At 43.0% G+C, this 14,587-nt stretch overlaps 1 protein-coding gene across 1 annotated transcript in view; it reads right to left on the reverse strand.

Annotated features, from left to right (window-relative positions):
- Window positions 1-13,831, reverse strand: part of LOC132821429 (profilin-2-like) — a 64,713-nt gene extending 50,882 nt beyond the window's left edge. Inside the window, exon 1 of the mRNA XM_060834014.1 lies at window positions 13,269-13,831. Coding sequence (XP_060689997.1) covers window positions 13,269-13,400 — 132 coding nt within the window. The 5' untranslated portion in view covers window positions 13,401-13,831. The remainder of the gene's footprint in view (window positions 1-13,268) is intronic.
- Between the last annotated feature and the right edge of the window lie 756 nt (window positions 13,832-14,587).

Consider the following 14,587-nt stretch of genomic DNA (forward strand, 5'->3'; position numbering starts at 1 on the left):
AGGAGTAGGCCATTCTGCCCCTTGAGCCTGCACCACCAATCATACGATCATGGTTGATCATCCTTAAATCAGTATCCTGTTCCTACCTTATCTCCATAACCCTTGATTCCACTATCCTTGAGAGCTCTATCCAACTCTTTCTTAAATGAATCCAGAGACTGGGCCTCCATTGCCCTCTGGGGCAGAGCATTCCATACAGCCACCACTCTCTGGGTGAAGACATTTTTCCTCATCTGTCCTAAAATGGTCTACCCCGTATTTTTAAGCTGTGTCCTCTGGTTCTGCACTCACCCATCAGCAGAAACAGGTTTCCTGCCTCCAGAGTGTCCAATCCTTTAATAATCTTATGTCTCAATCAGATCCCCTCTCAGTCTTCTAAACTCAAGGGTATACTAGCTCAGTCGCTCCAGTCTTTCAGTGTAAGGTAATCCCACCATTTTAGGAACTTTAGTGAACCTACGCTGCTCTCCCTCAATAGCCAGAATGTCTTACCGCTAATTTGGAGACCAGAACTGCAGACAGTACTCCAGGTGTGATCTCACCAGGGCCCTGTACAGCTGCAGAAGAACCTCTTTGCTTCTACACTTAATCCCTCTTGTTATGAAGGCCAGCATGCTATTAGCCTTCTTCACTACCTACTGTACCTACATGCTTACCTTCATTGACTGGTGTACAATAACACCCAGATATCTCTGTACTGCTCCTTTACCTAAATGGCTTCCATTGAGGTAGTAATCTGCCTTCCAGTTCTTGCCAAAGTGGATAACCGTACATTTATCCACATTAAACTGCATCTGACCACTCACCTAACCTGTCCAGGTCACCCAGTAATCTCCCAACATCCTCATCACATTTCACCCTGCCACCCAGCTTAGTATCATCAGCAAATTTGCTAATGTTATTACTAATACCATCTTCTATATCATCATTAACATATATTGTAAAAAGCTGCAGTCCCAGTACTGATCCCTGCAGTACCCCACTGGTCACTGCCTGCCATCCCGAAGTGGAGCAGTTTATCACTACTTGGTTTCCTGTCAGCCAACCAACTTTCAATCCAAGTTAGTACTTTGCCCCCAATACCATGCACCCTAATTTTGCTCAATAAACCTCCTATGTGGGACTTTATCAAGAGCTTCCTGAAAGTCCAGGTACACTACATCTACTGGATCTCCCTTGTCTATCTTCAGAGTTAGATCCTCAAAAAATTCCAGAAGATTAGTCAAGCATGATCTTCCCTTCATAAATCCATGCTGACTCTGACCTATACTGTTACTACTATCCAGATGTGTCATAATTTTATCCTTTATAATAGACTCCAGCATCTTTCCCACCACTGAGGTCAGACTAACTGGTCTATAAATTTCCTGCTTTCTCTCTCCCACCTTTCTTAAAAGTGGTACAACATTAGCCACCCTCCAATCTGCAGGAACCGATCCCGAATCTATTGAACTCTGGAAAATAATCACCAACGCATCCACGATTTCTCGAGCCACCTCCTTCAGTACCCTGGGTTGTAGACCATCAGGCCTCAGGGATTTATCAACCTTCAGAACCAGTCTCTCCAACCCCTATTCCTGGCAAATATAAATTCCCTTCAGTTCAGGTCCTTCAGTCACTGTTACCTTGGAGATTGTTCGCTGGGGAAGACACAAGCACAGATCTAAAAGTACCAGTTCAATTCTTCTGCCATTTCTTTGTTCCCCATAATATATTCCCCTGTTACTGTCTTCAAGAGCCCAATTTTAGTCTTAACCGTTTTTTTGCCTTTCACATATCAAAAAAAACTTTTACTATCCTCCTTTATACTATTGGCCAGTTTACCTTCGTACGTCTTTTTTTCCTCTGGGTATTTCCTTCTTAGTAATCCTCTGTTCTTTAAAAGCTTCCCAGTCCTCCGTTTTCCCACTTATCTTTGCTATGTTATACTTTTTCTCTGTTGACTTATGTTTCTTAAACTTCCCTCATCAGCCACGGCCACCCATGCCTCCTCCTAGGATCTTTCTTCCTTTTTGGAATGAACTGATCCTACAACTTCTGCATTATACACAGAAATATCCACCATTGTTCCTCCACTGTCATCCCTGCTAAGATATTGCACCATTGAACTTTGGCCAGCTCCTCCCTCATAGCTCCATAGTTCCCTTTATTCGACAGAAATATCATCATTTCCAATTGTACCCTCTCCTTCTCAAATTGCAGATGGAGGCTTATACTGGCACTGGAGCATGTCCAGCGGAGATTCACTCAGATGATCCCTGGAATGGTAGGTCTAACATATGAGGAACGGCTGAGGATCCTTGGATTATACTCATTGGAGTTTAGAAGGTTAAGGGGAGATCTAATAGAAACAATACATGGCTTGGAAAGGGTAGACGCTAACAAATTGTTTCCGATAGGCGGGGAGACTAGGACCCATGGGCACAGCCTTAAAATTAGAGGGGGTCAATTCAGAACAGAAATGCAGAGACATTTCTTCAGCCAGAGTGTGGTGGGCCTGTGGAATTCATTGCCACAGAGTGCAGTAGAGGCTAAATGTTTTCAAGGCAAAGATTGATAATTCCTTGTGACATCAAGAATTTAAGGACTACTGGGAGAATGCAGGTAAGTGGAGTTGAAATGCCCAGCCATGATTATAATGGCGAGTGGACTCGATGGGCCAAATGGCCTTACTTCCACTCCTATGTTTACCCATCTGGTTCACTAATGCAGTTTAAGAGGGAAGAACACTAATGAGATGTGGAGATTGTTCAAGGAGCAGCTACTGCGTGTCCTCGATAGGTATGTACCAGTCAGGCATGGTGTAAAGGGCCTTGTGAGGCAGCCGTGGTTTAGTAAGGAATTGGAGTCCCTTGTGAAAGGGAAGAAGGCGGCATATGTAAAGATGAGGCGTGAAGGTTCAGTAGGGGCGATTGAGAGTTATAAGGTAGCCAGGAAGGAGCTAAAGAGGGAGCTAAGAGAAGCGAGAAGGGGACATGAAAAGTCTTTAGCTGGTAGGATTAGGGAAAACCCAAAGGCTTTCTATAGGTATGTCAAGAATAAAAGGATGACTAGGGTAGGTATCGGTCCAGTCAAGGATAGTAGTGGGAAGTTGTGTGTGGAGGCGGAGGAGATTGGAGAGACATTAAATCAGTACTTTTCATCAGTATTCACTCAGGAACAGGACACTGTTGCTGATGTGAATATGGAATCACAAATAATTAGAATGGATGCCCTGGAAATATGCAGGGAAGAGGTTTTGGGAATATTGGAAAGGATGAATATAGATAAGTCTCCTGGGCCTGATGGCATTTACCCCAGGATCCTATGGGAAGCTAGGGAGGAGATAGCAGAGCCATTGGCCTGGATTTTTATGTCGTCATTGTCAACGGGAATAGTACCAGAGGACTGGAGGATAGCGAATGTGGTCCCATTGTTCAAGAAAGGGAGTAGGGATAGCCCTAGTAACTATAGGCCAGTGAGTCTGACTTCAGTGGTGGGCAAAGTCTTAGAGAGAATGGTAAGGGATAAGATTTATGAACATCTGGGTAGGAATAACGTGATCAGGGATAGCCAGCATGGTTTTGTGAAGGGCAGGTCGTGCCTCACAAACCTTATTGAGTTCTTTGAGAAGGTGACTAAGGAAGTGGATGAGGGTAAAGCAGTAGATGTTGTGTATATGGATTTTAGTAAGGCGTTCGATAAGGTTCCCCATGGTAGGCTAATGCTAAAACTTCGGAGGTATGGCATTGAGGATACATTAGAGGTTTGGATTAGAAATTGGCTGGCTGGAAGGAGACAGAGGGTAGTAGTTGATGGATTATGTTCATCTTGGAGCGCAGTTACTAGCGGTGTACCACAAGGATCTGTTTTGGGACCATTGCTTTTTGTTATCTTTATAAATGATCTAGAGGAAGGGCTTGAAAGCTGGGTAAGCAAGTTTGCGGATGACACAAAAGTCGGTGGAGTTGTGGATAGTGAGGAAGGAAGTGGTAGGTTACAGCGGGATATAGATAAGTTGCAGAGCTGGGCGGAAATGTGGCAAATGGAATTCAATGTAGCTAAGTGCGAAGTCGTTCACTTTGGTAGGAATAACAAGATGATGGATTACTGGGCTAATGATAGGCTACTTGGTAGTGTGGATGAGCAGAGGGATCTTGGTGTCCATGTACACAGATCTCTGAAAGTTGCCACCCAGGTAAATAGTGCTGTGAGGAAGGCATATGGTGTACTGGGCTTTATTGGCAGAGGAATTGAGTTCCGGAGTCCTGAGGTCATGTTGCAGTTGTATAAGACTCTGGTGAGGCCTCATCTGGAGTATTGTGTGCAGTTTTGGTCGCCATACTATAGGAAGGACGTGGAAGCTTTAGAACGAGTGCAGAGGAGGTTTACCAGGATGTTGCCTGGAATGGTAGGAAAATCTTATGAGGAAAGGCTGAGGCACTTGGGGCTGTTCTCATTGGAGAAGAGAAGGTTTAGGGGAGATCTGATAGAAGTGTATAAGATGATTAGGGGTTTAGATAGGGTAGATACTAAGAACCTTTTACCGCTAATGGAGTCAGGTGTTACTAGGGGACATAGCTTTAAATTAAGGGGTGGTAGGTATAGGACAGATGTTAGGGATAGATTCTTCACACAGCGGGTTGTGAGTTCATGGAATGCCCTGCCCGTATCAGTGGTGAACTCTCCTTCTTTATGGTCATTTAAGCGGGCATTGGATAGGCATTTGGAAGTTATTGGGCTAGTATAGGTTAGGTAGGATTCGGTCGGCGCAACATCGAGGGCCGAAGGGCCTGTACTGCGCTGTATCCTTCTATGTTCTATGCCATCCATACCTGGTCTGGTATGTTTGAAGTCACACCACCAGGTTATAGTCCAACAGGTTTTTATTTTTAAAAAAGAAAATCACAAGCTTTCAGAGCACTGCTCCTTTGTCAGGTGAAGCCCATCAAACTTTGTGCACCCCATCCAACAGTGCCCACCCCTCCTTCCATCTCAACCTACATGTGACTCCAACCCCACAGCAACATGGTTAACTTAACTGACATCTGGACAATCCTGGATGGATAAAAATGCTGAGTGAGCCCACAATGCCCTCATCCCAAGAATGGTGAAGAACATCTCATAGGCTATTTGTGAAGCTTGTCAAATTTCTTGACTGTGTTCTGCACTCAGTCAAGGCCGGTGTTTCTTCTGGAATTCTTTTGCCCAAGGTTGTAGTAATGCCTGGAGCAGAAATGCCCTGAAGACTAATTGGGCCTGTGAGCAACTGTACAAGGGAAAGTTGGTATCAATGTTGCTGATCAAGAATAGACTTGCCTAGCTTTGAGTTCATGACATATCTAGGTAATTTTCCAATTCGACAGGTACATATCCAATTGTAACTGTATTTGAACTGCATACGGTACAGCTAGTTCTACAGCAGAGACCTTCAGATACTACAGCCAATACTGTCAGGGCCCATAACCTTTATTATATCCAATTCAATCAACAGTTTCTCTGCAACACAAGGTCAAGTTTGGCTGAAGATTCATATCTGTGATGCTGGGGCCCCAGGAGGAGGCAGGGATGACATTTTAGGCTGAATTTGGTTGCACGTCTGGTCTTATGCACTCACTCCAGAGGACACACATGTATGGAAACTCTTCAAAACAATTAGATAACTACCCACCACCCCACACAATTAAAATACAACACCACTGCGGTGTTTGTCTAATACATAGGTTGAGTGTTTGTCACATATGTTGCTAGATTGTTTGCTCAAAAGATATTTCTGATGCTGCTCTTGACATTGTCTATAATCTTCCAACTTGGTTGGTGTGGTCAGCTACAACTCGATGAAGACTTGTTGAGCTACCAGATTTGCACTGAAAGAAAAAGGGGTCTGCACAGTCCTTTGCACATGCAGTCACCAATACAAATCCTGATAGTAACACTAGGTGGAATTGCAAGACCGGTAAGGTAGTCAAATAGGTTTTGCCTCCACCACCTATAAGAGGCCCAACTTTTTGTCAAAAAACAAAATTACTGCACCTCTGCTGATGGCTATGAAGTTTCTCTAACCAGAATTCATGTATCCTTGCTACCCTCCACCTTCTTCCATGTGCTGTTCAACATTGCAGAATACAAATTCAACAGTTGAATGATAGTAAAACTAAAACAGTAGACTTCCTCATGTCAAACGACAACTATAATTCCTTGCTTTCTCTCTACTTTCCTCAGCCACAAGGCAATGTTTACCTCATTCTGATCCATGGAGACCACTCCAGAACTCTAAATTCAAACCAATGCTCTGATCATCTCTGCAGTGCCTCAAAACACATGGGATGCAAGCCATTGGGTAATCAGAGTCACAGAGAAAGCACAAAACAGACCCTTTGGTCCAATTCATCCATGCCAACCAGATATCCCAAACCATTCTCATCCCACCTGCCAGTACCCAGCCCATATCCCTCCAAACCCTTCATATACCCATCCAGAAACTTTTAAAATGCTGCAATTGTACTAACCTCCACCACATCCTCTGGCAGCTCGTTCCATACACATACCACACCCTGCATGAAAGAAAGTCGGCCCTTAAGTCTCTTTTATATCTTTCCCCTCTCACCCTAAACTTACGCCCTCTAATTCTGGACACCCCAGGGAAAAGATCTTGTCTATTTACCCTACCCAAGCCCCTCATGATTTTATAAACCTCTAAAAAAAGGGTCACCCCTCAGCCTCCAATGCTCCAGGGAAAACAGCCCCATCATATTCAACATCTCCCTAAAGCTCAAATCCTCCAACCCTGGCAACATCCTTAATCTTTTCTGAACCCTTTCAAGTTTCACAACATCCTTCCAATAGGAAGGAGACTGGAATATTGCATGCAATATTCCAACAGTGGCCTAACCAATGTCCTGTACAGCTGCAACATGACCTCCCAACTACTGTACTCAATACTCTTGACCAATAAAGGAAAGCATACCAAATGCCTTCTTCACTATCCTATCTACCTGCGACTCCACTTAAGGATCTATGAACGTGCACTCCAATGTCCTTACCATTAAGCATATGTGTCCTAAGATGTGCTGTCCCAAAATGCAACACCTCGCATTTCTGAATTAAACTCCATCTCAGCTCATTGGTCCATCCAATCAAGATCCTATTGTAATCAGAGATAACCTCCTTTACTGTCCGCTACATCTCCAATTTTGGTGTCATCCGCAAACTTACTAATTATACCTCTTATGCTCACACCAATTGTTCTATGTTCTAAGTAGCAGACCCAGTACTGAGTCTTGTGGCACTCCACTAGTCACAGGCCTCCAGTCTGAAGAAAAACAACCCTGCCCACCATGTAGTCTACATTTGAGCCAGTTCTGTATCCAAATGGATTATTTCCCCTGTATTCCATGAGATCTAACCTTGCCAACCAGTCTCTAATGGGGAACCTTGCCAAACATCTTTTTAGAATCCATACAGAGCACATCCACCACGCTGCCCTCAATCCTCTTATTTCTTCAAAACTCAAGTTTGAGTAACATGATTTCCAACACAAAGCCATGCTGACTATCACAAGTCAGTTCTTGCCTTTCCAAATACATGTACATCCTGTCCCTCAGGATTCCCTTCAACTTGCCCACCACTGACGTCAGGCTTACTAGTCTATAGTTCCCTGGCTTGTCTTTACCACACTTCCTAAATAGTGGCACCACATTATCCAACCTACAATCTGCCAGCACCTTACTTGTGACTATCGATGATATAAATACCTCAGCAAAAAGGCCCAGCTTCCCAGGGTTTTAGGGTACCCCTGATCAGGATGAAAATGTCATTTTTATTTATTAATCTGTTTCTTCTCCTGGAGGATTACTAGATCCAAAATAGATTGCTGCTGATAAAGGAAGCTTAAGAGACAGCAGAGTAGGGCATCTGAGCCCAGGGCTCTTCCATTCTCTCGTTCCCCTTATCTCTTGGTGAAGAGCTCAGTTGCAGCAACAGCAGAGGTGGCAAATGGGCCAAGCAATGCAGACTCCTGACAGTGGAGTTTGATTTCCCAGCAGCCTCTGCATCACAGACAGTCCTAGCACCAACTAACGGCTGCTGCAGACAAGAGTTAAATCCAGTACAAGTCTTAGTGGCGTCAGCAAGGTGGGCCCAAAGCAGACTCATGGCTGTGCTGGTTAAGTTTAACCCCTTCAGTACTTGGCTGTGTTGGTGGCATCTGCATTGGTGAGGTGCAGCAAGGACTAAAGACACAAGGGAATTGGTAGAAGCAAAATGAAGTGTAGCAATGTTCATTCCAGAGGGCTAGAGTTGCAAAGGGGACTTGTGCCAAGCCACCATATCCATGGCAGAGCACTCAAGGACAGTAAAGTTGGGTACTTTATTCCTTCATTTTCTGCCTTTATATTCTATGATTTAGAGGGTTTTGTGTGTTTTAAAACAGCATTGGAGTGGTGACACTATGCAACATTTTCCACTTTTTCACAAGATATATTAGGGGAATAAAATAAAAGGTGTTCCTGCCTTTCGTTTATTAAATTCACCCAGATTCTGTACAGTGATTTCACATGCCAATGCCAACTCTGATTGCGTGTTACTTTTCAGGGCTATCCATTTCTTCCAAAAGAGTCGAATATTCCATTTCCAATTTATTCACTGCAACCACTATGCTTATTCAAATCAAACCCTTTCCTATTAATTTATCTACATTATCACAAGTGTATAGATATGATAGTTACCTCTGAGTTTGGTTGATGTTCGTAAGCAGTTGAAAACATCAGTGAAGCAAATGAACAGGGGTTGTGCACAAAAGCTCAAACAAGCCTAGGGACAATTGGCAAGTGGAATGAGGAAGTACACATTTCGCAGAAATTGATGCAGGACTTGATTTATTATTGTCACATGTGCCTAGACAGTAAGAAGCTTGGTTTTGCATGCAGTACAGATCATACCGTACAAAGTGTATTATAGTAACAAAACAGGAGGATCAAGGACAGCCATAAATAATTGCAAACACCATGTCAACAAAAGACACTGATATAAAAGTGAAGGAGGAGAAAAACAGAACAAGTGGAAAAAAAATGGAGACAAATTTCAGAGGTTCAAAAAGAATGCTGGGAAAGAGGATCAAAAGCAAACATGTTCATGGCTAGAGCAAATAAACTGCTGCTCTCAATCACAGCAATGCATTCCCTGATGGCAAAAATGAAGTGTGGAGAACACAGGAGGTAGGTTTAAAAAGATGCAATAAATTTCTTTGCAAATCCAAATACTTAATTTTGGCAGAGTTCAGCCAGATTTGGTAATAATGACAAAGTTAGTCTTTGCACTTTTGATTCAATTAGACTAAAAGTAAACACAGACAAGGGGAATAACCTGGAAGAGAAACAATGTTATTTTAAGGCATTAAAAGGAGCAACAGTGTTGAACAGATTGGCAGCTAAAGAATTATGAGAAATTGAAAAAAAAACGTGCATTCAAAAAACATGTGTTTTTAAAAAAGAAAGGGTGTAAAAGGGAATCACGATACTGAAGAGAAAAATAGTGTATACAAAACACCAAGATTATGGGGATCGATCGTGCATAGATGGGTAAGGGGATTTAACGGGGAAAAGGATATTGAAGAAGAGAGCACATGACCCTGTTAACGATATTAAAAAAATTTATAGCATCCTATAAATTCCAGTATAGAAATTTAGTACACTAGCAGTGGGCTAAACAACCACTCAGTTACCAGCTACTTGTGCAACTAAGCGTACAAATTCTTAAGCTACTTAAAACGTACTAGCAAGCAACTTCGCGATCTCAACTCAAATCTCCCAAAAATCAAAGTTAATGGAACTAAACTAATCGATTTCATAACAAAGCTAGTTTCTGAGCCATCTCGTCCAAAAGAGAACTATGCCTTTAAAGTCACCAGATGGCTTCACTTGAGCAAATATTAAATAACTTCTAACAGAAACCTGATTATGATTAACCATATGTTCTTACACCAAATAAGGAGGAGCTAAAAATCACATCACTGGGTTAGAGTCCAACAGGTTTATTTGGAAGTATAGCTTTCAGAGCGCTGCTCCTCCTCCAGGTGGTGAATGGGACAGGATCATAAGACAACTCATAGCAAATATATAGCTATAAACACAGTCTTTTATCATCCTGCCCCACGAGTTACCCAATGAAGGAGCAGCACACAAAGCTAGTACTTCCAAATAAATTTTACTATAAACCGGTGTCGAGGGATTTTTAAACTGTGTCTAACCCCAACAGCTCTACATTATGGCTACCAAATAAGTTAATCTTTTCAGTGCCAAATGTACATATTATTGTGACCTAGAGTCACTACCTCAAGAGCAAACAAAACCCAAGTCATTAGAGAATAAGTTGCCCTTTCAACATCATTGGGGTAATACCAGAGGTTTCAATAAATCACATTATCCTATATAGAATTTTGAGCATTACCAGATGCAAAAGCAGAGAACAATTAAAATGAGAGAATGCAAATGGTGTCTGCCACTAATCGTGTATTTATAGCAACTTTGATGCAAAAAAAGCTGCAAGTACTCCCAGAAAGTACAACATACCAGTGATTATTTTATTAATATGATAAGCTTACAGCTGATCATTCAGTGGCCATCATGACACTATCATTGTCACTCCCAGATTCAGAATGTAAACAGAAGTTACTATTTAAGCAAATTTAAAGTCAACCCCAAGGTTGGTGCAAACTTCTATGTTCAAAAATCACAGGCTAACCTGCAACTTACAATTCTAATCAAGCTAGTTGTTGCAATTAAAACAAACTTATCCACAAAAGTAAATTTTGCACATATAATAAAGGTATCTAACCACCTTTAAATATCAACACTCTGGACGAGTGCAAATTAGAACTTTTACAAAAAAAAAACTTAACGACAGGTAGATTTCTGCAGCTGAGAAGATAAAGCAAACAAATAGCAAGTGATCCACATCTTTGGAAGCTTTACTGGAATGACACTTGAATCAAGTCCAAATCCAAGTTTTTCATAATGCATTCATAGTAACTTGAATGTTACTAACTTCCTTACATTAGTTTACCAGAGATATAGGAGGAAAGTCAAGCCCAATACTGGCTGAACTAAGAAAAGCCCAGATTCCAAACTGTCCTCCTGCAAGTACAAGACGTTTAAAATCAATTTACACTTAAGTCATTCCAAATACAGCAAAGACTAAGTGATCCTGACACTTCTCACAGCCGGGTAGGTCTCAATGAGCCTGCTTATTACAGGTTGAAAAAAGGTTCTTTGAAGCAAATCCTTCCAAATATTAAAATAAAAAAAAAAAAGAGTTGGGTCAGTTGAAAATCCTATATATAAAATTGACAAAAATAAAGTTTAAAAACATCCACTCATTTCAGCATACCACTTGTTTTTGGCAGATGAAGTAGTTTAGGTGTGCTCTGACATGGAAACTGCGCCCTCCCACCACAGCGAGGCTGAACTGCATAGTCATGTCATACGGGCCTGAAGGGGATGGGATAATCAGAACAAGTGCTCATACACAAAAACCACAAGAGGAAGGAAGAAAAAGAAATCTACTTTGGCATTATGAGATGCAGAAATGTGTAAGCCACAAACACTAGAAAGCAGAATTCCTGGAGAGAGTGAGTTTGATTAAAAGCAACTTCTTGCACACAAGTGAAGATGAAAACTCAGCAAAAAAAAAGGGTCAGGCTCAAATGGGCCTCAGTTTTACATGTTTCAATTTGAATTTAAAGAAGCAACACAAACAAGTCCTAGAGTTACAGATAAGAGTACTTTCTAGAAATAATTTCACAACCCACAGCCTCTGCCAGAACCCCCACCCAAAAGTACAAATTTCATAAATTCACCCTGAAACACCAATTAGAATAAGAATGAAGCAAGCCATGGCTCATCTTAGTTTCTCCTATTTACACAAAACCTTCATCGTAATACTGCAAAAAGATCAGGCTACGGATGCATTAAAAAAAGGAAAACGAAAATATTTCCCTTTAAATGTTGCAGTGATTCATAAGCTGTAGAAAAAGATAAGCACTGTCAGCTGTTTCCATAACGAAAACCCTGAATTTGAACGATTAGGAAAAAGGAGAAATTTGAAATTGGAAACCTCCATGGTTATATAGACAGAGAATGACAGGGCTGGCCACACAGCAAGTTTTCTAGAATTTTCTACCAGAATCAGCAATCGGCCTTTACACTGGGAAAAAATTCTTACCAAAATCAATATTTAAAAATAAAAACATTTCTAATTTCAAACATGCACTTTTGATTTAATCAGAAGGATCTTTTAAAAATCTATTAGATGCAAAACAGCAAGCATAGAATTAAAAAACATTTCACAAACGAGATTAGTTAACCCTTTAGTAAGAAAGCCAACGGTCTCAAAAGAACATTTCCTAAGTGTTTATAATTAGTAGAAGGGCAATTTTAAACAATATTCCTTCCCCCCCCCCCAAGCCTTCTGGGTCCTTGAGGAGACAGTTCAATGTTGTCTCTCTACACCACCCTCACGCCTCTCCAATAGTGATCACAGCATTGGGGGGGGGGGGGGGGGGGAGAGAAAGGAAGAGAAGGGAGGGAAGGAGGGAGAGTGTGTGTGGGGGGGGGGGGAGAGAAAGAGAGTGTGGTGGGGTTGGGCACGAAGAGAGTGTGGTGGGGGGAGGGAGAGGGAGAGGGAGAGGGAGAGGGAAGTGGGGGAGGGGGGAGAGGGAGGGAGGGGAAGTGGGGAGAGAAGGAGTGAGAGGGGAAGGGGGAGAGAGGGAGTGGGGGGAGTGGGGGGAGTGAGAGGGGAAGGGGGAAGAGAGGGAGTGGGAGGGTGAGAAGGGAAGGAGGGAGACGGCGCCATTTTACAACCGCACACACCGGCACGATTAGCGGTCAGGGCCTGGCCAAAAGAGTGGCTTCCTTTAAACAGAATTAGTTCATTTTTTTTCGTTAAATAAACCCTCCATTTTCGATTAAGAAGAAGAAAAAAAAAACCAAAAAAAAAGGGAGGGGTGATACCTCTCCTTTCCCACCCCCAAAAAAAAAGACAATTTTCGACATGCTGCATATCCAAAAAAAAACAAAAGAACATGATTGTGTGTGTGTGTGTGTGTGTGGGGGGGGAAGAAAATCTGGTGAGGGAAATAAAACATTTGTATTTCTCACCCCGCCAGGATGTTAGAAGTCGATGACTGAATCGGTTTTGTTAGAAATAAAGCATTTCGTTCGATTTTCCCGACCACCTCTTAATATTTGAGGTTAATATCGTTCCCTTGCCCTCCACATATAAAGTAAACTCACCGTTACAACCGAGAAGGTGCCGCCGGGAGCCGCTGCCCAGACGTACTTGGCGTCCGTGTAGCCGACGACGGCCGAGTCCTGGCAGTTTCCATCGGCCATCAGGTTCTCCACATAACAGTACCAGCCCGACATGGTCTAACACAAGACACAGAGATACACCTCCCTCACTCCGAGGAGAAAAGATATAATATTTTTTTTAAAAATCAAAGGGGGGGGGGAAGAAAAGAGGTAACTAGCCCCAAAAGAAAGAGGAAAAACTCCCAGCTCACAGATGAGGGGGGTAAAAAAATGGCTCTCTTCAAGACGGGGGGGGGGGAAACTTGGAAAGAAAAATAAGGGAGGAAATAATCTTTTCGGCTTCCTGTTAAAAAGCTACACAACTTGTTTTTCCCCTCCTTGGTGTTGTCTTATCCTTTTTTTTTCCTCTTCCCCCCCCGACCTCTTTTGTTTCTTCACCCTTCGCCCGCTCACTCTCCAGGCTGAGATGCAGACTGAGCTCTCCGTTATAATGAGGCGGAGCGGGAGCGAGGAAATCAGGACGCGGAGCGCGCCCCCGCGGCCGCCAAGGCCGCGCGAGGAGAGGGGGAAGGGGAGGGAGGGAGGGGGGGTGGGGTTGGATGGATAGAGGAAGTTCTCCTCGCGCCCTCCCGCGCGCTCGCCAGCCAGCCCGCGGCGCCTCACCTCGCCTCGCCTCGCCGCGCGCGACCCGGCTCAGCCGCACTCTGCCTCCAATCCCCCTGCCACCGAGAGGGTAGCAGCCATGGGGGTGGGCCGAAGGGTTACAAGGGGCACAGGACGACTAACCTGACGGATTAACTCCACTGGGAAAAAAACACAGCAACCTACATTTACAGCACTTAACTTTGTCCACCCCAGTCCAACACTGGCACCTTCTCATCATTACAACAGCCACCTTGCAGTTTGGAAATATGGGGACCCATTGTCAATTGCAACAGATATTTTTTAAAGGACCAGTTAGGGGTTCTGAATTTAACTTGATTTGATTTATCGTAGTCACATGTACTTAACTGCAGTGAAAAGTTTTGTGGTAAAGGCAGATCAGAACAAACAAAGACAAATAGACCATGCAGTGCTTAAACAAAGCAAGCCATACACGGTTAGGGCTGCACAGGACTTGTGCAAAACAAGATCAACATTATTTGAAGTTAGAGGGGTCAGCAGTCTAACAGCAGCAGGGGGAAAAGGGTCATTTAGACTCCCAGCGTCAGCTCTTTTCTCTCCTTAGAGATGCTGCCAGACCTGCTGAGATTTTCCAGCATTTTGTCCCTTGGGGTTAGGGAAAAATGCTGTTCTTGTGC

Source organism: Hemiscyllium ocellatum, chromosome 13 (genome assembly GCF_020745735.1).
Source record: "Hemiscyllium ocellatum isolate sHemOce1 chromosome 13, sHemOce1.pat.X.cur, whole genome shotgun sequence".
Classification (NCBI taxonomy): Eukaryota; Metazoa; Chordata; class Chondrichthyes; order Orectolobiformes; family Hemiscylliidae; genus Hemiscyllium; species Hemiscyllium ocellatum.